At 42.6% G+C, this 23682-nt stretch overlaps 1 protein-coding gene across 1 annotated transcript in view; it reads left to right on the forward strand.

Moving 5' to 3' along the window:
* The first annotated feature begins 3111 nt into the window (after positions 1–3111).
* mylk4a (myosin light chain kinase family, member 4a) overlaps positions 3112–23682 on the forward strand; it is a 42599-nt gene continuing 22028 nt past the window's right edge. Inside the window, exon 1 of the mRNA XM_051697509.1 lies at positions 3112–3228. Coding sequence (XP_051553469.1) covers positions 3145–3228 — 84 coding nt within the window. The 5' untranslated portion in view covers positions 3112–3144. The remainder of the gene's footprint in view (positions 3229–23682) is intronic.

Genomic DNA, 23682 nt, shown 5'->3' on the forward strand with positions numbered 1-23682 from the left:
GATTTATGTCATTCAAGTCATGAAAATTAATTTCCAGCACATCTCAAATTCTGTATTGTGTTAATAGAATTCTGTGCTGGAAATGACACTGACGAAGATGACATTTTTAACATTTTCAAATAAAATGACCGTCTCCTTTGTCTTGCTAAGACTAATTTCATAGCTAACATTTCATGTATCCTAAATACACACAATAAAAGAATATTTTTACACTATTTGCGTAATTTGTCAAAATTAAAGCTTGACTGGAAATGACACCCAATAAAAAGTGATATTTCCCTTGATTTTCTTTGTTTAGTCTCATATTTCATCTCGAGCATGCTCTTCACTGATACTTTTGTCCATTTGGTTAACAGGTAAACCAACTTTTGTTTGAAAAAAAATTCCTAGAGGCAAAATTATCATAGTTTTGCACATAATTTGTATTATTATAATGGATTTTCAAAGTTTAATATTGAAAGTCTGGGTCTGGGTCTGGGACAAGACTAAAACAGTCAAATCTAAACATAAAAGACATTTGAAAAGTAGCAAAAATAAATGATGAAGGCCTGGTGAAAAGTCAGCTTTAATGTGAAAAAAGTTTAAATCTGTTAGTTTTAATAAAAATCAACCCCTGGGACATGAAAGTGCCCTTAGTTGAAGAAACACCCATATATAAAGTACTGTGCAAACATTTTAAGCAGTTGTGAGAAATGTTTTACAGTGAGGATGTTTTAAAAAATAATGCCATGAATAATGAATAATTTGTATGTATCAATAGACTTCATACAAAGTGCAGAAAACGAATACATTTCTATATTTGCAGTGACCACCCTAGGCCTTAAAACGGCACCGATTTCTTCTCACACACAGATTTTCAATGCTGCCGGCAGATCGGTTGTTCCAAGCATCCTGGAGAACTCACCACAGTTCTTCTATGTATTTCAGCCTGATTTAATGAAATGAAATTTCCGTAACCGTTGCAGCATTTTTGCATAACTAAATTACATGCCTTATAACAGCTGCAGTTTCACAGTGAAATGTCCAGCGTGGGGCGCCAAAAGCGAGTGAAATGGTGTTGTGATCAGATGAGGTTTTTAAGGTAAATATTAGTTGGAGGTTTTAATGAGTAAAATGTTCCTCCCTAACCTAAAACTTTAACCTAATCCTAGCCAGTAGTGCCCAAACACAAAATGAGTAATGAAAAGCGTACTTCCGAGTCCAAATTCCAAAACTCTATCATGTGATGTACCGTGGAAGCTAATCACATTGGAATAAGTGTGTAAATGTAGGTGAGTCTGTAATACAAGCATTCAAATGTATTAATTTTGAATAATGCATTATGGTAGTATTTCAATATCATAACATAGCAGTAATAGTGCAAAAAAATAAGTGTCAATTATGTCATAATCAGCCGCTGTGGTCATGATTTGTGTGAAAGTGAATAAAACGCACAGTTGTTGTAGCGCCTCTAGTGTTTTTTAATTAAGCGTAAATCTAAAAGTGGGGTTTATATGGTTTAAACAATATTTATTACATTGTGTAACAATTTACATGAGATTTTTACACATCACCTTGATGAAATAAATAGGATGAAGTAGTGTGCTGTCACCATTTTCCAACGAAAAAAAATAATTACCACTACAAATTTATTGAAAAAGATTATGGAGAGGTTTTTGAGGAAAACTCTTTACAAATCATCCACTTAGCACCAATTTTACTCAAAATAAAATCAAACCTCTGCTAATTAACATGTTATTGTTTCAATAACAGAAATAACAGGACCATCACTGTTAACAGAGCTCTTAATAAGTCTCGTTATTTTATGCCAATAGTTGCCTTTTTTATTTTTTTATTTATTATTTTATCCCATTTTCTCCCAATTTGGAATGTATGTATTTTTAAATAACTAATTAGATTAAAAAAAGAGCATCAAGTCATTGACTCTGCAATACTAAAGTCTGTGACGATGATGTGTTTCAATGCTAACATTAATAATGCATAATAAACAACAGTTAAAGTCGGCATGAAATGAAAATTCACCCTATATATTTTCTAAATGCATATTATTGATATTATTGTGAATGATTCAACCATGCACATGTTTTATTTTTTATTTTTTTATTTTTTGACCTCATAATCTTTTATCAAAATGTAATAACTCAATCTTCCGGTGAAACAACAGACTTCTCTCTGGTGACGGATGCACGCCTTCTCAGGGACATGGTTGATACTATTGGAGTATTGCTTCCATTGTTAATAGTAGTCTTTTCAATGGAATTGTTCCAGTTTGCTTTAAACAAACGGTTGTCCAGCCACTTCTTAAGAAGCCTAGATTGGACCATTTTGACATGAAGAACCATAGACCCCTTTCCAAACTACCCTGTCTGTCTAAAGTTCTGGAGAAGGTAGTCCTTGCTCAGTTGACATCATTCTTAAAAGAGCATGGAATTTTAGATAATTTTCAATCAGGTTTTAGGGTGGGACATAGCACGGAGTCTGCATTATTGAGGGTGGTTAATGATATTCTTTTAATCAGAGACTCAGGTAAACATGCTGCCTTAATTTTATTAGATCTGAGTGCAACATTTGCGTCACCGAGTGATTAAAACAGCGTCTTTTACTGGTCTCAAATGAATTCTGTAGAAGAATCCATGTAGTCATTGATAACACATTTTAACATACAGGCTGGTGTCCAAATGTTTGTAAACAGTATACTGTTGCTCAAATGTTTCCACCTTCACCATGACTGTTCCCTCAAGTAGAGGAATAACCCTGGCTGCCTTGAAGCATGAGCTCATTGCATATCCATTGGTTCGCAAGGATGGTGAGTGAGAGTGATGAAAGAGATTAGCCTTTTCAAACACCATTACTCGAGCACCTGTCACTCTCGTGTCACTGGCGACAGGTGGGATTGTGCCTTTGGTCCTTTGAGGAGTGAGAAAGGGTGGGGGCTGGGAGAATGCAAGTGCATTTAGAATGAAAAAGGGAAGTTGTTTTAAGGTCCACATGCATGGGGAGGCCCTCATTCTGTGCTTATACTTGCCATCCACAGAGTTCCCCTCGAGTACATCATCGAAACGGTATCACGAGAAGCGACAACAAATGACAATGGATTGTTTCTTCAAGGGTAGAGACATTTGGATTGTTGGCAGTGTGTGTCTGATGGCGTCGTACCTGTGGCATAGACTCTGGGACTTATTTTCATACCGAAGGAAAGCCAGATCTTCCTCTTCAACCAGCAGACAGGTAAATGTGTTTTATTATTCATAACATACAAAAGCTGCATAGTGGTTTCTTCAAGTGAAGACTATGCAGTAAAAAAGAGGTGAATTCCAGGCATACAGTACATGAGAGGGAAGACACATAGATATTTGACATTCAAAGAAAGCTTTCTCATTGTCAGATCCTCATGAACAGACTTGATTGTTCTCGAATATTTCATTGTCTTATACAGTACCAACGTTTTATGTTGCCATCAAAAGTAAAGGCACTTTTCTAAACAATAAATTGTAACCAGATATTCACTAATCCTACATTTAAGCATAGCAACAATCAAACTTCTGGAAACAGTATAAGTGTTTGGTACTGCCCGGTAAAGTGATATAATGCTGCTTGTATGCGACCCGTCACTTAATCACAGACCAGATGCATCATAGTTGCAACTTGTTCAGTGACGTAAAGACGTTGTCACCACCTGAATGTCACACGACCACGTGTTGACGTTGGCATACTCTCATTTCATCTGACTATGAACTGGAGTCATGTATAATTCAATGATCCTTGAGTACCTAATAGTCCATATGTTGACACATTAGAGTCAACCACACACACTGATGGCTCAATCAGTAAACAGCTAAAGTAAAATTACCAGACAGACAGTAAAGGACACCTCACTAACCACTGCCTGCATCTCTCCAGTCAATTAATGCTGGACTTAAAAGACTATAAATGTGTCATTATCCTTACAGTTTAACATATTATATAACTGAACAATTTATTCAAAGAAGACACAACTAATATCACACATAGTACTTAACTAGATAAAATGTGGCATCTGTACATTGTAATGCCAGAGGATGGGCAGGGTCCTCGCAAGTGGGGGGCGGGGTTGGTGCATTGCTGTCCCTGTCAGTAGTGATCTCCCACAATAGCGATCGCCTTCCTTGGAGGCCCAAAGCACAGCCCTAAGGACAGCCCTGAGGATGGGCTCCCCCAGCTGAGTCTGATTCCTCAAGGTTTTTCACCCTCCACTTCTGAAACAACTTTTCCTTGTATTTTTCCTTGCCACAGTCACCTTTGGCTTGTTTACTAGAGGCTTTAAGACATTAAGGGATGATTCTCTATGAAGTTGCTTTGAAACACTATGTATTGTGAAAAGCACTATACAAATAAAACTGACGTGACAAAAGGTGAAGACTCAATAAGTCATACATGTGTGAATAGTAGCGCGTTGCGTCAAAGTATAGGTCTCTGCAGAACAATAATGGGTGTTTCCCAATCTGTGGGTGTTTCCAAACCAGGATGGGCATTTCTCAACTATCCAATGAAAGTAGGGAATCTCAATGTAATAGGCAAATTGTGTAAAGAGGTTTGAATCCTGGTTTGAAAACGGCCACTGATTGGGAAACGACCACTTTTGTTCTGCAGAGACATGGGTTCTGGTCCCATAGTAATTAAAGATCAGTACAATCCAGAGGTTGCAGTTTCCCTCTGGTATTGAATTTGTATCCACTGATGGTAAAGCGGCTTCCATATGACTCACGTTGGGGCGCCAACGCTCTGCTCAGTGCCAGAGTCACTCGCCTCTTTGACCTCCACATGACAAGCATTGCAGAAAGCGTCTCAGAGGAGTGATTGTACGAGTTTTCCAGGCAGTAAGCAGAAGGTGTGCACAGTAAACATTGAAAACATGCATTTAGAAGAGAAAAATACCTGGCAATTGCTTTGACTGCATACAGTTATAAGAGGACTTGTTTACATCAAAGGTGCACTCAATAAGATTTTAGTTGGCTCTTACTCATCCCATTGGTTCCAGTAGTACTTGTGGTTTTGGACTCTATACTGACACCTGTCGTCCTGGATCCTGGAAGTTTGTTTGCTAAGTGCTGCTGCTTTACACTGAAGATGTTTATGTTTTGTTTTGTTACTTTTAGTCAGTGTTTTTCTCCGTCACATATTACACACATCCATATTATGAACATTTTTAGATTCAATCCAAATGAAATTTTGTGCGTTGTTGCGCTCTAGACTGTGACCAGGCAGATGCAACTCGTGAGCTCTGTAGCTGAACACCACCATGTGCTCACGCTTGGCATTTAATGTCACGCCAGTCGTAGAGGTTTGTATCATGACTCCAGCAGGGACCTCTAGTTTGGACATTCCGCTTGCACTCATTCTGTCCGGACTGTCTGGTGGATCACACTCCTGCTGATCAATACCATCGCTCTGGACTATACTGTTGACTTGGGCTCCACTGTTTTTGCAATTGTTGTTGTAAGAATATTGTGTTTGTTGTTATATTGTTTGGTTTGCTTGTTTTGTTTACATGTAAACATGTTATTATTATTGCCATTACTAGTGGTAGCAACTTGGTCAGTCGCATGAAACAGTGTCATGTGCTGTCATCATGGCAGTGCCCATTAGGGGGCGACCCACTCAATGTTAAATTAAACAGCTTTTATTGGATGTACATGATTTTCATCATATTTCTAAAAAATGCTATTCCTGCCTTTATGTATAAAAAATGTAATTAGCAAAAAATACTAAGTGTACCTTTAAGGTTTTTGCATGTTCTTGGTGAATTTTATTAGCTCAGTAACTGCGGTCTCTGGATGCTCAAAAAAATAAAAATAAAAAGATAAAATAAATATTTAATAAAAACGAATTATGAGACATTCATAATAAGCAAATTGTTCGGTAATGATTGGCTGATGCTTCGAAAGGTCAGTGGCAAGGGGGTCAAAGTTTAAATTGTTTGAATTGCTTGAAGGAAGCACAACGCGGCACTGAGGGCAACACTTATGCTTCATTCCATAGAACTGAATGTATTCGACAGCACTGACGCGTCTGATGTGAAGGCCTCTTTAGGTTTAGGGTTGTTTGGGTTTGAGGGTAGAGTTAATAAAATATGCATTCCTCTTCCCTTTCATTCAGGGACCAAAAACGGTTCAATGAACGTAAATGAAAATCGAAAACGAACAAAATGTTTTGCAGAACATAACCAAAAACCAGAACAAAGTGATTTTCAATTGTTCCTAATTGTCCGTTGTGGATGTCGTATTCTGTGAATGAAGTCCTTTTTAACAGTTATGTATAATTACTACATATACATGCATGGCTAATTCAGATACAAGGAAAACATTTTTAGATGTAAAAAGTACTTTTCTCAGTTGTATTAAGTTTAATAAGTCTTCACTGAATTATTGTTAGATATGATGCATTAATACAGATTTGATGTTGCTGGGTATTGACTCAAAGGCAGATTTATTATAAAAATGTTACTTAACACTTAATTAACTGTATGCTTGTTATGATTTCTATTGTAATAAATCAAAAAAAATTTTTGTTTACTTTGAGGCAAGTGGCTTATTTTGAGCTTGTTTTTCCTGACCAGATTACTTGCTTCTCTTGTGAGATCTGGCAATGCTGCAATTGGTATTTCACCCACCCTTAGTGCAGAGTCCTGTAATTTTAAAAAGAACATTATTAACCATTCTTTTATTTTGTTCTAACTGGTAAACATTTGGAAAGGAGGCTGCGGAACTTTTGAACTGGAACAAAAAAATAAATTTTTTGTTCAGAATGAACCAAAATGAGAAACATTTTGGTTTTAGTCCCTGCTTTCATTTAAAACAAAACTCAACTCGCATTTGGCGCCCCTCTGTGGACAATTCACCTGATGTTCTAAAACACTTCCCTCTTCAAGGACTGAGGGTAGTGGTTCTTTAGTAAGCGCAGACCGATCTCAACTTTCAATTTACTTCGAGATCACATTGAGATCAGTCAGGCTACTTTCATGTTTATACAGTATATGGATCACCAGAACCTCTCAGTTGCAAAGGAGTTTTGACTACCACTGCAATCTCTTGCTTGGCAATGTGGTAGTCACTATCATTTATAATTTTCATTATGATGAGCCCACAAAACAACATCGAATCTAGTTTTAATTTAGACTAGTATGTGAACAAATAGAGGCCTTTCATAAATCTAACTTCATATGTCATTTGATGGAAGCTACATAAAAAGTTGCGCCTTACCATTACAAACACAACCACAACCCTTAGAAGTATGATGCACTTGTGTTGAGCTACTATTAATGCTGTTGTGTTGCCACTTAATGATGCTGTATGACTTGCACTAAATAGTTTTCTGATATTTTGTTGTGTTGTGGCCTCACTTTTTCAGTGGTTAACTTTAGCTTGTTTTGCTAATGCGATTGTGTTTTGCCTCCCAAGGCCACCACAGGAAGGCAGAACAATATATTCTGTGTATCTATTATTAAAGTGTAATAAGATTCAGTGCAGACACACAATTGGAATGCTCCTTGTCTACACCTACGATAAATTAGAGAACCACCTCCATTTTTGCCCTGCGAAACCGCTCATGTGGCTAGATTTGAAATACTCACCTTTTCCAATGTTCACAAACAGTTGCACCATCCATTGACAATCAAGCTGTAATCTAGATGACTACTACTAGAACATAAAATGTAAGATAGTTTTGAATATGTTTGATTTTTATTGTCACCACACAGTTTCCATACTTCCATTTGTGTTATTTCATAGATTTGATGACTTTACTATTATTCTAAAATGTGGGTTGTCCACATTTTACATTTTATTGTGGACAGTAATAATAAAGAATGAGTAGGTGTGCAGACACTGAACACAGCTCTGATGTGCACGTGTCAAGTCTCAGACTGTCACTGGAAAGTGGGACGGTTGGCAGGCAAAAAGTAAAGTGATACTAGAACTGAAAGCCAGCGGGCTGCAAATGTCCTGGGACAAAGTGTTCTGGCTGGAGGAAGGGGGCTGTTCAAGGCTCCCCTGCTGAATGGGGGTCTTGATGTCACCTTGCACTCATTCAAACTCAGTGTGTGTTTATATGTGTCCATCTCTCTCCTTTAGAGTGCTCTATAATTCATAAATAAAATATTAAATAACAAAAACTGCTCCTCTTTCTTTCCATCTATATTTTTATATACAAACAGGTACTATACATGTGTACACTATATACATAGATATGTAAATATATACAGAGAAAGGTAGCGTGAGAACATAGTGTGTTGTTTATCAAGTGAATTATAGGGAGCTCTAAATAGATTTACAAGACTGTAATGAATTAATCCGATGACAGTGTGATCAGACTGATCTCACAGTGAAATCAGACACAGTAGGTTGACTTTTCTTTAGATAAAATTGGTCTGTGCTCACTGAAATTCAAAACACTGCCCCCAGTGGCCAAAGTGTTGTTGTGCGTATGGGCTTGTGTGAGCTCCATTTCCCGGGTGAAATGTCCACAGATGGGCGCTAAAAGTGAGTTGTGAAGCGAGTCGTTTCAGCAGTACAGGCTGTAATACAGTGAAGAGGAATACATATTTTATAAACTGAACACCCAAACCCAAACCCTAAACCTAAACTTAACCATCAGTGGAGTACAAATGTAATGTTGGAGGGAAATATGCCTCCTCCCAATCATGCTCATCACTGATTATGTAAATGCAATTACTTCCTAGTTTCAACATGAGATCTGAACCCGGGTTCCCCAATTTGAAGCCGCTGGAAAATAACATGGATAATTCTGCCTTTGGAGGCTGCATAGGTATGTAAGGTACCAAGACATGTTCGAATCCAATATTTGCGTCACATCCTGACTACTGAGAAACCTTCATCTGGTATGTTTTTGAAGGCACCATAAAGGAAGACTTTGTTGACTTTTAATATCCCAAAATCCTATGTGTGTAGTTCGCTAGTTGGTTGGATGAGTGGTTGAAAAGCAGTAATTATTTAAAAAATGTCTCACTTTTATTTTCAACTTTTCTAAAAAGGAAGAGGTATTTTAGCTACTAAATATTTGCTTGGTTATGTCTAAAGCTGACTTGAATGTGTGTTAGATCAGTGTTTCCCAATCCTGGTCCTGGAGTACCCCTAACACCACACATTTTGTATGTCTCAATAATCTAACACACCAGATTCAACTCATTAGCTCGTTACTGTAGGGCGAATTCCAAATGAAAGTGAGCATCCCTAGGCCAAGCCCTTGAAGTGGGTACTCTAAGGGTAGCAGGGCATTATGTATCTGTATGAATGTACCCTTCACTAACGGCCTTTCTGAGTTGCTGACCTTCGTCCCTTCATGTGGTGTCCCCTTCCCGCAGTGCCCTTCAAGGTTATACAAATATTGATTGGCATTTCCCCAGAAGCTCCATGACCTGAACATGGTGTGTCAAATAAGGGAGACATCCAGTAGATCAATAGATGTGACGCAATGATGTCTTGGAAGGCTGTCCAAAACGAGGTGTCTTCATATGCAAATTGTTGCTCGAGCAGTCATTGGGTCTGTTCCAAAACTTAGTGAGCTGCCTCCTGCCTACGTAGGCAACTGCCTGCTATGGTAGAAACCTAACAGTAATGGAGCCTCATGAGAGACACATTTGAAACATCAAAAGCAACTCTACGTGCCATTCATATTGTGCAGAGCACAGGAGACTTGACTTAGGCACACTAATATGTTTTCATTTGAAAACGCCGTCTTCACATTGTAATGTGGACAGGGGAAATGGATATATCTGAAAACGATTATGTATTTATTGTCATGTGACGCAGTCATGTGATACATTCAGCCAAAGCAATCAAGATGGCGGCCCGTGTTGTAACAGCGCTGTTGTGCCTGATATTCACTTTTTTGATATTCAATTTTTTTTTTCTTTTCTCCCCTTTTCTCCCCAATTTGGAATGCCCAATTCCCAATGCGCTCTAAGTCCTTGTGGTGGCATAGTGACTCGCCTCAATCCGGTTGGCAGAGGACAAATCTCAGTTGCCTCCACGTCTGAGCCCGTCAATCCGCGCATCTTATCATGTGGCTTGTTGAGCGTGTTACCGCAGAGACATAGTGCATGTGGAGGCTTCAAACTATTCTCTTCGGCATCCACACACAACTTACCACGCGCTCCACCGAGAGCGAGAACCACATTATAGCGACCATGAGGAGGTTACCCCATGTGACTCTACCCTCTCTAGCAACCGAGCCAATTTGGTTGCTTAGGAGACCTGGCTGGAGTCACTCAGCATGCCCTGGATTCGAACTTGTGACTCCAGGGGAGGTAGTCAGCGTCTTTACTCGCCGAGCTACCCAGCACCCCCCCCCCGATATTCACTTTGATAGCATTGTTAAAGATAAATGTTAATTTATACAACATTCACATTGCATTCATTCAAAGGACGATGGGAAGTTTACTCAGAATTGTGTCCAGCGACGGAACACGAGTACAATTGCGTTTGAGACCGGACATGCAACGGCGATCAATTTTTTCGCATGTGCAGTAAGGGGATTTAAGCATTTTCATACGTTTCAGTGTGGATGAGCAACTTTTGGAAAATGCTTGAAAACGGCAGTGTGGACGGAGAACGTTTTGATAAACCCCCCGCAGTTTTCAAATGTATCCGGATTAATGAAGATGAAGCCTTACAATTGATTTTAATAGTGATGTAAGAGGAACAAAACATTTACAGTTTTATATAATTTCAAACTATTTTTATCATTACTTTTCAGTATTGAATGGATAACAAGTATATTTATAATTAAAATTTCTCTAGCTTCGTCCTCCATCTTGGATTTAGTTCTTCACTTTTTTTTTATCCCCTTTTCTCTCCAAATTGGTATGCTCAATTCCCACTACTTAGTAGGTCCTCATGGTGGTGCAGGTACTCACCTCAATCCGGGTGACGGAGGACAAGTCTCATCACGTGGCTCATTGTGCATGACACCACGGAGACTCACAGCATGTGGAGAACCAGTAATTGCGACCATGAGGAGGTTACCCCATGTGACTCTACCCTCCCTAGCAACCGGACCAATTTGGTTGCTTTGGAGACCTGGCTGGAGTCCCTCAGCACGCCCTGGATTCGAACTTGCGACTCCAGGGGTGGTAGTCAGCATCAATACTAGCTGAGCTACCCAGGCCCCCTAGTTCTTCACTTTTAACTATGCCGAGTTGTGGTGGACTTCTGGACATTGAATGGTGTGAACGTGTTTTCAGCGGCTCTCCACAAGTTTTGAATATTTTAAATGAATACTCCTTGCAGCCATTTGAAAATCACAAATTATTCATTCTGCCTACCCTGCAAAATGCTGACAAGACATGAGAAAACTGAAAAGGCGTGTACGGAAGAAGACAAAAGCACAACGGACATCCTCGTGGAGGCATCAGCTAATCAAGCTAACACACATACAGAGGTATAGACGAACATGGACATAATGGAGGCCATAATGAAATTGAGCAACTCCTTCGACAAAAAATTTGAGGCCATTTCATCTACTCTATCAGATTTGAATATTTCACTCGCTAATATTTCTACTAGAGTGGCCATGACTGAGGAGGCAACAAAAGCTCACAAAATCTGCATCGAATCACTGGAGAAATGGTATGCGCATTTGGAGAACGAATGTGAGAAACTCAGAGAAAAAACCTGCAACTTGGAATCAAGATCACGATGACAAAACGTTCAAATGTTTGGCATAAAGGAAGGAGCTGAAAGTTGTAGACCAACAGAGTTTGTGATGAAACTTCTGACACAGGTGTTGGGTGAAGAGAATTTCGACAGTCCAATTCAAATTGACAGGGCACACCCATCACTACAACCTCAGAGAGGTTGTCCGAGTTCATCATTATCAAACAAAAGAACACATTCTGTGCCTGGCAAGATCAAAAACCCTGCAATACGAAGGCAAAGTGATACGCATATTTCCGGACTTTGCTGCGGATGTTTTGAAGCAGAGACAAAAGTTTGACACCATATGAAAGAAATGCTGGGAACATGAAGTGAGATGTGGTTTTCGTTTTCCCTCAAAGTTCATCGTGACCGTAAGGGACAAAAAGACTAGGGTTTTCGATGTACCTGAGCTGGCTGAAACATACCTGTGGAATATGGTGAAAACTGGTGAAAGTTGCTGCGCTTGTCTGCGGGGATCATCAAAGAAGCAATCTGAACTTGTTCACTGATTTTCAAAAAAAGACTTGCAAGTTCCCTGTCTGTCACTCACTTGACATTGTGTTGATGTAATGACACTAGGGGTTCGCTCTTGAGAGCCCCAATCACCTTTGCTTTATTCAGAAAAGGCCAATGAAAATTGGCAAGTGGAACACTGACATAGCCATCCTGCAGCTTCACCAGGCCAAGGCGCTTAAAGATCTACACGAGGGTAGAACCGACCCAGGGCTCATGCAGGAACTGCGCACTGCGACCGACCTCGCTCTACGAGTGACGAAAGTCATGGCGCACACCCTGGGTCAGATGATGTCCATTTTGGTGGTCCAAGAGCGACACCTGTGGCTCAACCTTGTGGAGATGCTTGACGCCGAGAAGGTCCGCTTTCTCGATGCGCCCGTCTCCCAAGGGGGGCTCTTTGGTGACACTGTCGAGGACTTCGCCCATCAGTTCTCGATGGTGAAGAAGCAGATGGAGGCCATTAAACACATCATGCTGCGGCACGACTCGGCCGCCTACTGACCTCCGAAGTCCCGTGCCCTGTCTGCCTCTCGCCAAGGCCGTCCTCCTGAGGTGTCGGCCCCGGCTCCCCCACCATCAGAGCCCGCACGCCGGCCTCTGAGAAGAAGATCCTCCCGCAGGAAGGTGGCACCACCTGCCCATCAACCGGCTGCTAGGAACCCCGGACGGGTTCCGAAGCGGCCCTGGTACAGGCAACCCAGGGACGAGGTTACTGACTCTGACTGGCCTGACTTACCCAGGTAAGTGTACGGGCTCCACTCCTGCCCCTGGACCAGCACGACCATCACCCAGGCACCCAGTTTGTCAGTAAAAGAGCAGTTTCCTCATTCCCTGGGTCATTCTTCAATGCTCGTGATGGCCATGCGCTGTAAGTCTTTCCGGTCAACGAGTGGGATGCGAGTATCTCGCGTTCCCTTGTTTTCCATTGAAGGAAAGCCAGCAAACAGGTAAGTATGGTGGTTCTTGGGGTTGCGCCCAATCCTGGATCTGCGTGCCTTGAACAGAGCCTTACACATGCTTCCATTCAAGATGTTGATGCAGAAGCGCATCCTAACGTCTAACGGCCATCGACATGAAGGACGCGTACTTTCACGTATCGATCCTTCCTCAACACAGTTTGCCTTCAAGGGATGACCATACCTGTCCCCTCACATCTTTACCAAAGTCCCTGGCCCCGCTAAGGGAAAAGGGCATTCGCATCCTCAATTATCTTGATGACTGGCTGATCCTAGCTCACTCACGAAATCTATTGTGTGCACACAGGGACCTTGTTCTTCGGTACCTTGACCGACTGGGGCTTCAGGTCAACTGGGAAAAGAGCAAGTTCTCCCCTGTGCAGAGCATCTCTTTTCTCGGTATGGAGTTGGACTCGGTCACCATGATGGCATGCCTTACGAACGAGCATGCTCAGTCGGTGCTGGCCTGCCTGAGAATCTTTAGGCAGAAGGTAGCAGTCCCGGTGAAACAATTTCAGAGGCTCCTGGGGCATATGGCATCCTCGGAGGCAGTACTTCCCCTCGGGTTGATGCATATGAGACTGCTCCAGCACTGGCTACAGACTCGAGTCCCGAGGTGGGCACGGTGCCACGGCACCTAGCACATGACTATCACGACACAGTGCCACCAAACTTTCAGCCCTTGGTCAGATCTGGCATTTCTATGGGCAGGGGTTCCCTTAGAGCAGGTCTCGAGGCGCGTCGTGGTCATGACGAATGCCTCGAATTCAGGTTGGGGCACCATGTGCAACAGTCAGGCAGTATCGGGGCTCTGGACAGGGCCCCGCCTGCAATGGCACATTAACTGCCTAGAGTTGCTTGTGGCATCGCTGGCCATGTGGAGGCTTCGGCCATTAATTCAGGGCAAGCACGTGTTGGTCTAGACGGACTACACAGTGACTGTGGCATACATAAACCACCAGGGTGGCGTACGCTCACGTCGCATGTTGCAACTAGCCCACCGCCTCCTCCTTTGGAGTAAGCAGACGTTGAAGTCTCTGCGAGCCACTCACCTCCCGGGCATCCTCAACCGTGCTGCGGATGTGCTCTCACGGCAGGTAATGCTCCGCGGAGAATATAGACTCCAGCCCCGCACAGTCCGGCTAATTTGGGAGAGATTGGGGAGGCGCAGGTGGACCTTTTCACCTCCTGAGAGTCCTCTCACTGCCCCCTTTGGTACTCCCTGTCCGAGGCTCCCCTCGGCATGGATGCCTTGACACACAGCTGGCCTCGGGGGCTGTGCAAGTACGTGTTTCCCCCAGTGAGCCTCGTTGCACAGATGTTGTGCAAAGTCAGGGAGGATGGGAAACAAGTCCTGATGGTTGTGCCGTACTGGCCCAACCGGACTTGGTTCTCAGACGTGATGCTCCTGGCAGTAGCCCCTCCCTGGCGCATTCCCCTGAGGCAGGACCTTCTCACTCAGGGGCAGGGCACGCTCCGGCACCCGCAGCCAGACCTCTGGAATCTCCATGTCTGGCTCCTGGATGGGACGCGGAGGACCTAGCAGGCCTTCCCGCCAGTGGTGGTACACATGATCACTCAGGCCAGAGCCCCCTCCACGAGGTGGCTGTATGCTCTGAAGAGGCATCTCTTCGAAAATTGGTGTTCTTCCCACGGGGAAGATCCACAGAGGTATGCTGTTGGGTCTGTGTTGTCCTTCAGAAGGGGCCGGAGAGACGGCAGTCTCCCTCTACCCTGGAGGTGTACGTGGCTGCTATAGCAGCGTATCACGATACACTGGATGGGAGACCCTCGCGGCAGCACGACCTGATCACCAGGTTCCTCAAAGGCGTGAAGAGATTGAATCCCCTTAGACTGTGCCTGGTTCCCTCTTGGGATCTCTCTGTGGTCCTACCTGCCTTACAGAGAGCCCCCTTTGAGCCCTGGAGCAGGCCGAGCTCAGCACTTTGTCACTGAAGACGGCCCTCCTGGTGGTGCTCACTTCCATCAAGAGGGTTGGGGACCTACAGGTGCTCTCTGTCACCAGAGAATGCCTGGAGTCCGGATTGGCATGCTCTCACATGATCCTGAGACCCTGGCCCGGTTACGTGCCCAAAGTTCCCACCACTCCCTTCTGAGATCAGGTGATGAACCTGCAAGTGCTCCCTTCAGAGGAGGAAGACCCAGCCTTGTCGTTGCTGTGTCAAGTTCATGCCCTGCACGTCTATCTAGACCGCACACAGGGCTTTAGATGCTCGGAGCAGCTCTTTGTCTGCTTTGGAGGGCAGCAGAAGGGGAAAGCTGTCTCCAAACAATGTTGCCCCATTAGATTGTGGATGCCATTACTCTGGCTTACCAATCACAAGGCCTGCCATGCCCTTTGGGAGTCCGGGCGCACTCCACCAGAGGTGTTGTGTCCTCCTGGGCACTGGCAAGGGGCACCTCTCCAGTAGACATATGCAGAGCAGCAGGTTGGGCTACACCCAATACCTTTGCGAGGTTCTGCAACCAGTGCATAGAACCGGTTTCAACCCGAGTGTTAAGGGGTGACAACAGGTAGGCCGGGCAGCCAGTCGGGTGTATTGTTTGCATTGTGCCTTTCCCCTTTTTTAGGTGACAATGTGCACTATCTTGTCACTGTTGCTGTGTACCCTCTCCGTAGATAGGGTCCTTCCCAGTGGCATCATTCCATATGTGAACTTCCCCGTCGGTAAGTCCATGTGAGGTATTCTCCATATGTTAACCTCCCTCCGGTAGGATATGGTTTCCGTTGTGCTCTCCCTCCTGGAGAGGGAAGAGCACTTCCCCAGCGCTAATCTAGCAGGTGCTCAGTGGGAAATTGCTTAATACAAAAATCAGGAAAGGCCACCGCCTGTAGCCTCCTCGGGTAAGTGCCTCCTCCCACCCTTATCGGGACCAGGGAGACACTTACCTAACTTGCTGGAAGGTCACGACGTGGCCGAGCGCTTGCTGCGAGGCACACAGCAGCCTGCCCATATCAGCTCCTCTGTAGCTTGTGACACGGTTCAGTGCCTGGGCCGTTTCGTATAGGAACCCCTAGTGTCACTACATCGACCCAGTATTGTGTGAGTGACAGACAGGGAACGTCTTAGTTGCTGATGTAATCTCTGTTCCCTGATGGAGGGAACGAGACGTTGTGTTCCTCCTGCCGTGGTGCTGAACTAATCGCTGACATGGCCGGGGCACTCTCTCAGCTCCTCAGCACAACTCTGAATGAGTGGTGCATGCCATCTCCTTTTATACCCATATGTCCGGGGCGGAGAGTGGTATGCAAATTCCACTCACCAATTTTCATTGGCCTTTTCTGAATAAAGCAAAGGTGATTGGGGCTCTAAAGAGTGAAACCCTAGTGTCACTACATCAACACAATGTCTTGTTCCCTCCATCGGGGAACAAAGGTTACATCAGTAACCAAGACAGTTTCATTACAGTAGTATATTAGTGAAATGAGTGGAGGGCTACTTTAATATGTGGAATGCCAAGGAGCATCGAAGGTGAGTTGACAGATGCAAGTGTTAATTTGTTGTGGGGAAATATCCATAATGGTAGCATGGGATGTATATGGTGGGGGGAGGGAGGTGGGCAAAGGGGCTGTGTTCGAATTCAGAAGGTTCACAATGTTCAAGTTTGTGGGAAGGTTAATTATTTTTCAGTTCGAGCAGGAAGGTATAATGTACAGTTTTTATTTAAGATGTTCAAGCAAAGGAAGTTTTATATTGAACAACGAGTAACAAGGTAAATGTTTGTGGTGACGACACACTGAAACTATTGAGTTGGAACGTATGTGGACTCAACAGTCCAATCAAAAGAGGAAAGATTTATGCACACCTCAAGAAGTTAAATGCAGAGATAGTTTTCCTTCAAGAAACGCATGTTAAAGCTACAGCGAGGTTTAGCATAAAAGCTCCATGGATGTCTCAAATCTACCAGTCAAATTACTCAACTAAATCTAGAGCAATACTGATTAAGAAGACGGTTCCTTTTATACATACGCAAACAATTACTGATAGAAATGGTAGATATCTGATCGGATGTGGGGAGATAAACTCTTTGCTTATTACCTTAGTGAATGTGTATTGTCCTAAATTTGACGACCCATCATTTTATCAGAAGGTTTTCAAAACCATACCAGATTTTATGCATTCACAAGTCATCATGGCAGGTGATTATAATTGTGTGTTAAATACTAGATTGGACACAAGTCCTCATCGTAATACAATAAGCAAATTGACTGCTGTATTGAACAATTACTGTATATGCAGAAATTAAGCCTGGTAGATAGCTGGAGGGCATTACACCCCACTGATCATGATTTTTCATTTTATTCTTCAGATCACAAAACGTATTCAAGGATCTATTTCTTCCTAATAGACTTGAGATTGCTGCATTATGTAGAGTATTAACACAGTATCATAATAGGCTGTTATCAGATCATGCTTCAGTCTCTCTTAACCTTGTAGGGCTTTACTGGTTGTTTAGATCAGTGTTACTATCAGAAATAATTAATAATTATTTCTTTAGTTATTAATTAATATTTAAATTAATTAATTGAATCTAACTCATTAAAACCTCATATGGGGCTCCAGTAAATGTAGTGCGCTACGTTTAGGAGCGGGTTTGGTTATTAGCAATAATTAATAATTATCAAAGATAATTATTAATTATTAAAATCAATAGAACATTGATGAGAATCAATGTTAGCTTTTTTAATCCTCTAAATCAACAATTATCAAAGATAATCATTAATTGTTAACATCGATGAAACATTAATTAAAATTAACACTAGCTTACTGATCATTCAAATTCAACAAACATCAAAGATAATTATCAATTATCAAAAATCAATAGAATATTAATAAGGATTAACATTGACGGGGCACCACCCTGGAATCAGGGACTTATAACCAGATAGTAAAACAGTCTCAATATTAGACTGTTTTCTTAGGAAAATCAACATCCGAAGAATATCGATTTTCAGGGGGAAAAAAAAACAGTGAATGAAGGTTTGAATCCGAGCACTGACATCCCGTCAGCATGACACAGGCGTATGCAAAACAAACCAAAACACTTCTCTTTGTAATATAAACAAAGTTTATTTATGCAGTAATATCAATTAATAATTAATACAATGCAGTCAATAAACTTCCGACTTACAACTACAAACTAAACAGTGATATGATTAGATATGGAAATAAAAATAATCCTATAACACATAAGGTGTATGTGTGCCAGAATGTTTGTGAGGGGTCGCATGCGTGTGTGTGTGTGTGTGTGATTAGTATGAGAGGGAGAGAGAAGTGATGGCCCTAAAGCCGATTTCGTGATCGTGGGAGAGAAAGCAGTTGTTAGTTCATTGCTCAGAGACGCGGTGGACGGCTCGTAAACAGTCCCATGTACTTTGACTCTTTAATGGATGAACTCTGTTTACCTGTCTCACCCGCGATGGCGAAATTGCACAACAGTCCAATTTGGTTGGACCCAATACAGCAAAACAAATTCGTGATAATTAATACCCTGAGTATTAATAATGAGCGGACATGGCAGTCCGTAAACTGTACAAGCAAAAACCTTGAAACACAAGAATAGCACACTATAATATTCTATCTCTGCCCAGATGTAAACCTCTTACTTGAATCACATGAGGACACAGGTAGAATGTGTTTTCCTCCGTCCTTTAACTCCGACCCGGTTCCTTGAGGCTCGGGTGATGACGGGAGGCCGTTTCCTCGCTCTGTTGGCGGGCACGGCTGTTGATTCTCGGCGGGCTAGCGGAGAACTCAGAAATGTCGACTTGATTGAAGATGGAAGAGAAATCTTTAATCTCTTCACTTCTGCAGGCAAACGGATAAAATTGCGGATTGCTCAGTGGTCTCCTTCGGATCCATTAGAGTGTTCAGTTGAACACAGAGTAATCTCAACTCGTCCGGCGAGATGGAGATTGTATGGCCACAGTTTCAAGTCAGACGTTACTTCCTTGTGCCACGAGGTTGCACGTGAGAGCAGCGATGAGCTGCGTCTACACGCTGCAAACAAAGTTGCTGGAAGCAAATCCTGGAAGCATTTCAGAGGTATTTCAACTCCTGATGATGTCATGTTTGAGGGACGTTCTGTTGTGTGCCTCATCCAATAAGAGTTGAGAGTTCGATCCTTTAGTGAGCAAGGCTTCATGGGATTTGTAGTCTGTTTTGGACTCCCTTTGTTTGATTTTGGTGTGATTTTTATCAGTATAATTTACGACTTGGAATGTGGGGGCCTGAGTTAGGTTTTTACGACTGTGTTAGGCCTGCCTTTGTCTTCTATCTGAATACATGAGGCCCAACATTCCCCCCTTTGGTCTGAAGAGTTGGTTGTTGTCCAGCATCTTTAGAGCAACTGAAGGGCCAAACAGTTCTTGTCGGTTCACAGTAACCTGTGGGTTATGCCATCCATGTATTCCTGATAGGAAAGAGAAATGGTTGCACAGTCCATACAGTTCATTAGAGTTCACAGAGGCTTTATCGTCTGGACAGAGATTGAGGCACATCTGGGCATAGAACTTCTAGCTAAAATTAAAACTACATTCATCACACATAAACATTTCAAGTTATTGGAAGGCACAGCATTAACCATAACACAATCCTTTCTTGTTCTTTGGTCATAACACAAAATCAAAGTAGAACCTGACATTGGTTACTAGGAACAAAATGTTAGAGGAAAGGAGGGTTAAAGGTTAAAAGGCTTATCCTTGGAAATGATGGGGTTAACCTGTGGGATGGGCTCAGACTGGTGTGTAAAATGCGGTATGAGAAGTGAGTCCTGTCTGGCCTGTAGGTGTTGAATGTACCTGTACATGGCGTGTCCAATAATTGCGATGATGATCCAACCACTAAGGAGGAGCCAGAGGCCAAACAAACTGATAGGGTGTTCTCGGTAAGATGACGATTTGCTTATGTGACTAGGAAACATAGTGGTCAAGCCAGTCAGTTTGAGACTGAACTTCACTAATTTCATCCCTTCAGCCTGAAGCTGCTGTTGAAGGGTGTCATCAACGGTGAGGCTATGACCTCCACATGCGTCCATGATCTCAATTTCTGCGTCATGTTTGTCGACGTTGAGATAATGGAGGAGAATATCACCAATGTGCACAGTGGCTCCTTGGGGAACCATTAAGAACACCGTTTGGTTTGGTAGCCTTAGTTTAGTGGCTGTATCATGGCAGTTGTATGACATTGGGACTTCGGTGGCTGGTGTGTTAACGAGCCAGCGATTGCCTGCTCGCTCTACCTTTGTCTCTGTTCCTTCATCTTTAAAGGACATGCTACCATGACACTTGTTCAGGGAGGTAGTTAGTCACCTCTCTAACAAAGGGGTTGTGTTTTGACAAACCCAATGAATGTACTTTGTCTTGGTACACGTTTAGGTTAGGGATAAGGTAGAGCGAGGGGTCCTCATCATGAAAGGCGAGTGTTGGTGGTGTTTTGAGGTGAATGTGTGCATTACCTCTCTGAAAACCAACATTAAATACAGACTTTAGTCTATATATATTCTGCCTATGATGGTAGATTGAGGATAAATCCTATTTTGAGGTTCTGAGGATTTACATGGATTGGAATTTCAATGCCAAAACTATATGCCATGTGTATCTGTGAAGGTTGCACAACGGAGATAGTAGCAGATCTAAGGATTTGTTCGACAAGGTCTAGGGAGACCAGGTAAGCTTTAATCCTTCCATCACTCAGACTGTTGACTGAGGAGCTAATTTCCCTGAGGTCCTGCATTAGATCTCTAACGATACACGCATAAGTTGTTTTCTCTGACAAAGTTCCTAAAGCGTGCAAAATGTTATTGATAAGAACGGATTGCAAATTTACAGTGACTATAGTACCCTGAAGGGTTTTACCCAGGCCCTGTAATTGTTCTTATTGGAGTCGTCATCTAGGCTGGATTTTTGGACAATGGCAACGTGTGCATCTGAAGCTGGCAAACTGTTTTCTGGACCAAGTGGTCTCGGTATGTCAACCTGAGCCCACATGTGTCCACGATGGCAGTCAATGAGTGGAACCAATAGGTTCAGTAGGTCCTGGCCAACTAACAGTGGTTCCGTATTAATGGGACATATGTAAACAGGGTCTGTTAGCATCATCCCTTGAAAGGTGTCAATCCAGGCCCGTTTTGTGATAGATGACCTATCTTGCATGTAGCTTGTGATGCTTACATTGTAAGTCTCTGTCTATAACGGTTTGCCAAGGGAGAGCTTTGCTCTAGCCACCTCTGCGAAGGTGTTGGAACCCATTAGACTATTTTGGAACCGGTGTCAAGTAGTGCGTGGGAGCTGAATGACCCATGTGTCAGGCGTTGCCCTTACGGTACAGATCACCCAAGAGGGTCAGAAAAGGAGGGTGTGGCATGTTAGGAGTGACTGTTTTGGGGAGCAACTTGGACCCTGTTCCCCTTTTCCCGACCTACAAAGTAAACTTTGGCGTTAACGGGAGGGGGTACATCGTCTAGTTATACTGACAGGGTTTTAGTGCCGTGTTCCTTTGAGGAGGTCGATGGACCTGGTGAACAATGGAGCACGTCAAGCTTAGTTACTAACTCAGTCAAGCGTCTCCTTATATCCTCCATTTCCTCTCTCAAATCTTGTTCTTTGAGGGGATTTGAAACCCCACTCACCTTCTTGTTTGGGTTTTCGTTCAAACTGCGCCTTTCCTTTCTGCCGGCGAACGTTTTGTTGTTTAGGCCTGCCGTGACCCTGGGGGTGTGTCTGGTCACCACCCCTCTGGTTCTGTTGCCTACCCTGCCGGCGGGGTGATCGGCGCATCTGGGGTCCTGTTCTAGCATTCACCTTAACGCGAGGCATTTTGTTGCCTTCAAGCGCTAGGTCTGCATATGAGGCTTGGATCCCCAGGGCTCTGGCGTCGCCTTCATGCCCTCGGGCAGGGCACACGCTTGTCTCCCATGCCAGTTGCGCGTACTTTCTGCAGTGCATCGTGACGTCATATCGCACGCACTCATGGAGGTTGTGAAGGAAAAGAGACTTGAAAGCTCGTTCCTCCTCCAGACCTGGTGCATTACTCCCTTGGAAGTACGTGGTTCTCAGGCGTCTATAATATTCACGCTCATGCCTCTTCTGAGGCCCAACAACCTAAAAATAAAATTAAGTAAAGGCAACTATGCCTGGAAATTGATAATATGCTGTTGAATGATGTCAAATTTTGTGAATATCTTTCAGGCAAATTTACATTCTTTTCAGAAAATAATGATACAGGTGATGTTTCTGATTCTGTACTTTGGGAGACGATGAAGGCAGTTATCAGAGGAGATAATAAATCATATCAGACAGCTAGGAATAGACAAGATAGAGCTAAATTAATCGAAATTGACTCTCTAATAGTATATTTAGAGACAGAATACAGATCAACGGGCAGTGAGATTACACTTAAGAGATTAATAGCTCTGCAGAGCGAATACAATTCCATCCTTTCTAAAAATGTTTTAAAACAGCTTATTCATATGAAACAAAAACAGTTTGAAATAGGTGACAAACCCCAAAAATTACTTGCGCGTCAAATGAGCCTTTGACCAAATAGAATGGGAATATATGATAGCAGCCCTGAGAAAATTTGGGTTCAGTTCAGAATTTATCAAATGGATTCATATTATTTATGCACACCCAGAAGCCTCAGTCATTACAAATCAAGACATCTCAAATTCGTTTCATCTGTTTCATGGCACACGACAAGGATGTCCCCTATCTCCTTTTTTATTTGCAATTGCAATGGAACCATTAGCCGCAAGTGTTAGACACCATCCAAGCATAGCTCCCATAGTGATCGAGGGTAGACCCCAACATATTTCGCTATATGCAGATGATATTCTTTTATACAGTTCAAATTCTGAAATGTCCATCCCACCACTGCTTAATCTTCTTGAAAAATGTGGTAGTTTCTCTGGATTCACTATAGATTGGAAAAATGGTGAATTAATGCCTATCTCTGAGGATATAGATAAAAAAAAAAATTGGACAGCACAAATTTAAAATTGCACATCAATCCTTCAAATATTTAGGTGTAATAATCACTAGGAAACCTGAAACATTACTAAAATTAAATTGGAAAAAGAAAGTCAAACAAGTCAAATCAGATCTTTTTTGGAAGACACTTCCCATGTCTATGGTCGGCAGAATTAATGCTATAAAGACGGTTGTAATTCCAAGATTTTTATACGTATTTCAAGCTATTCCCTCCTTTATCCCCCTCCATCAATTTAAGCAACTTGAATCCATTATAACTTCTTTTATTTGGGCCAACAAAAAGGCTAGAATCAACAGGAAGCATTTAAGTAAAACAAAAGTTCAAGGAGGGTTTGGTCTCCCTAACTTCAAATTGTATTACTGGGCTGCCAACTTAAATATTTTAGCGTGGTGGAGGAAGGTAGTAATGGCGGAAGCAGGCGATAAACCCGAATGGTTAGCGATTGAAGAAGCCCCGTATAAAAGAACTTCATTACTGGCCCTACTTAACAGTCCTTTTAAAATA

This window comes from Myxocyprinus asiaticus, chromosome 5 (genome assembly GCF_019703515.2).
Source record: "Myxocyprinus asiaticus isolate MX2 ecotype Aquarium Trade chromosome 5, UBuf_Myxa_2, whole genome shotgun sequence".
Lineage (NCBI taxonomy): Eukaryota > Metazoa > Chordata > Actinopteri > Cypriniformes > Catostomidae > Myxocyprinus > Myxocyprinus asiaticus.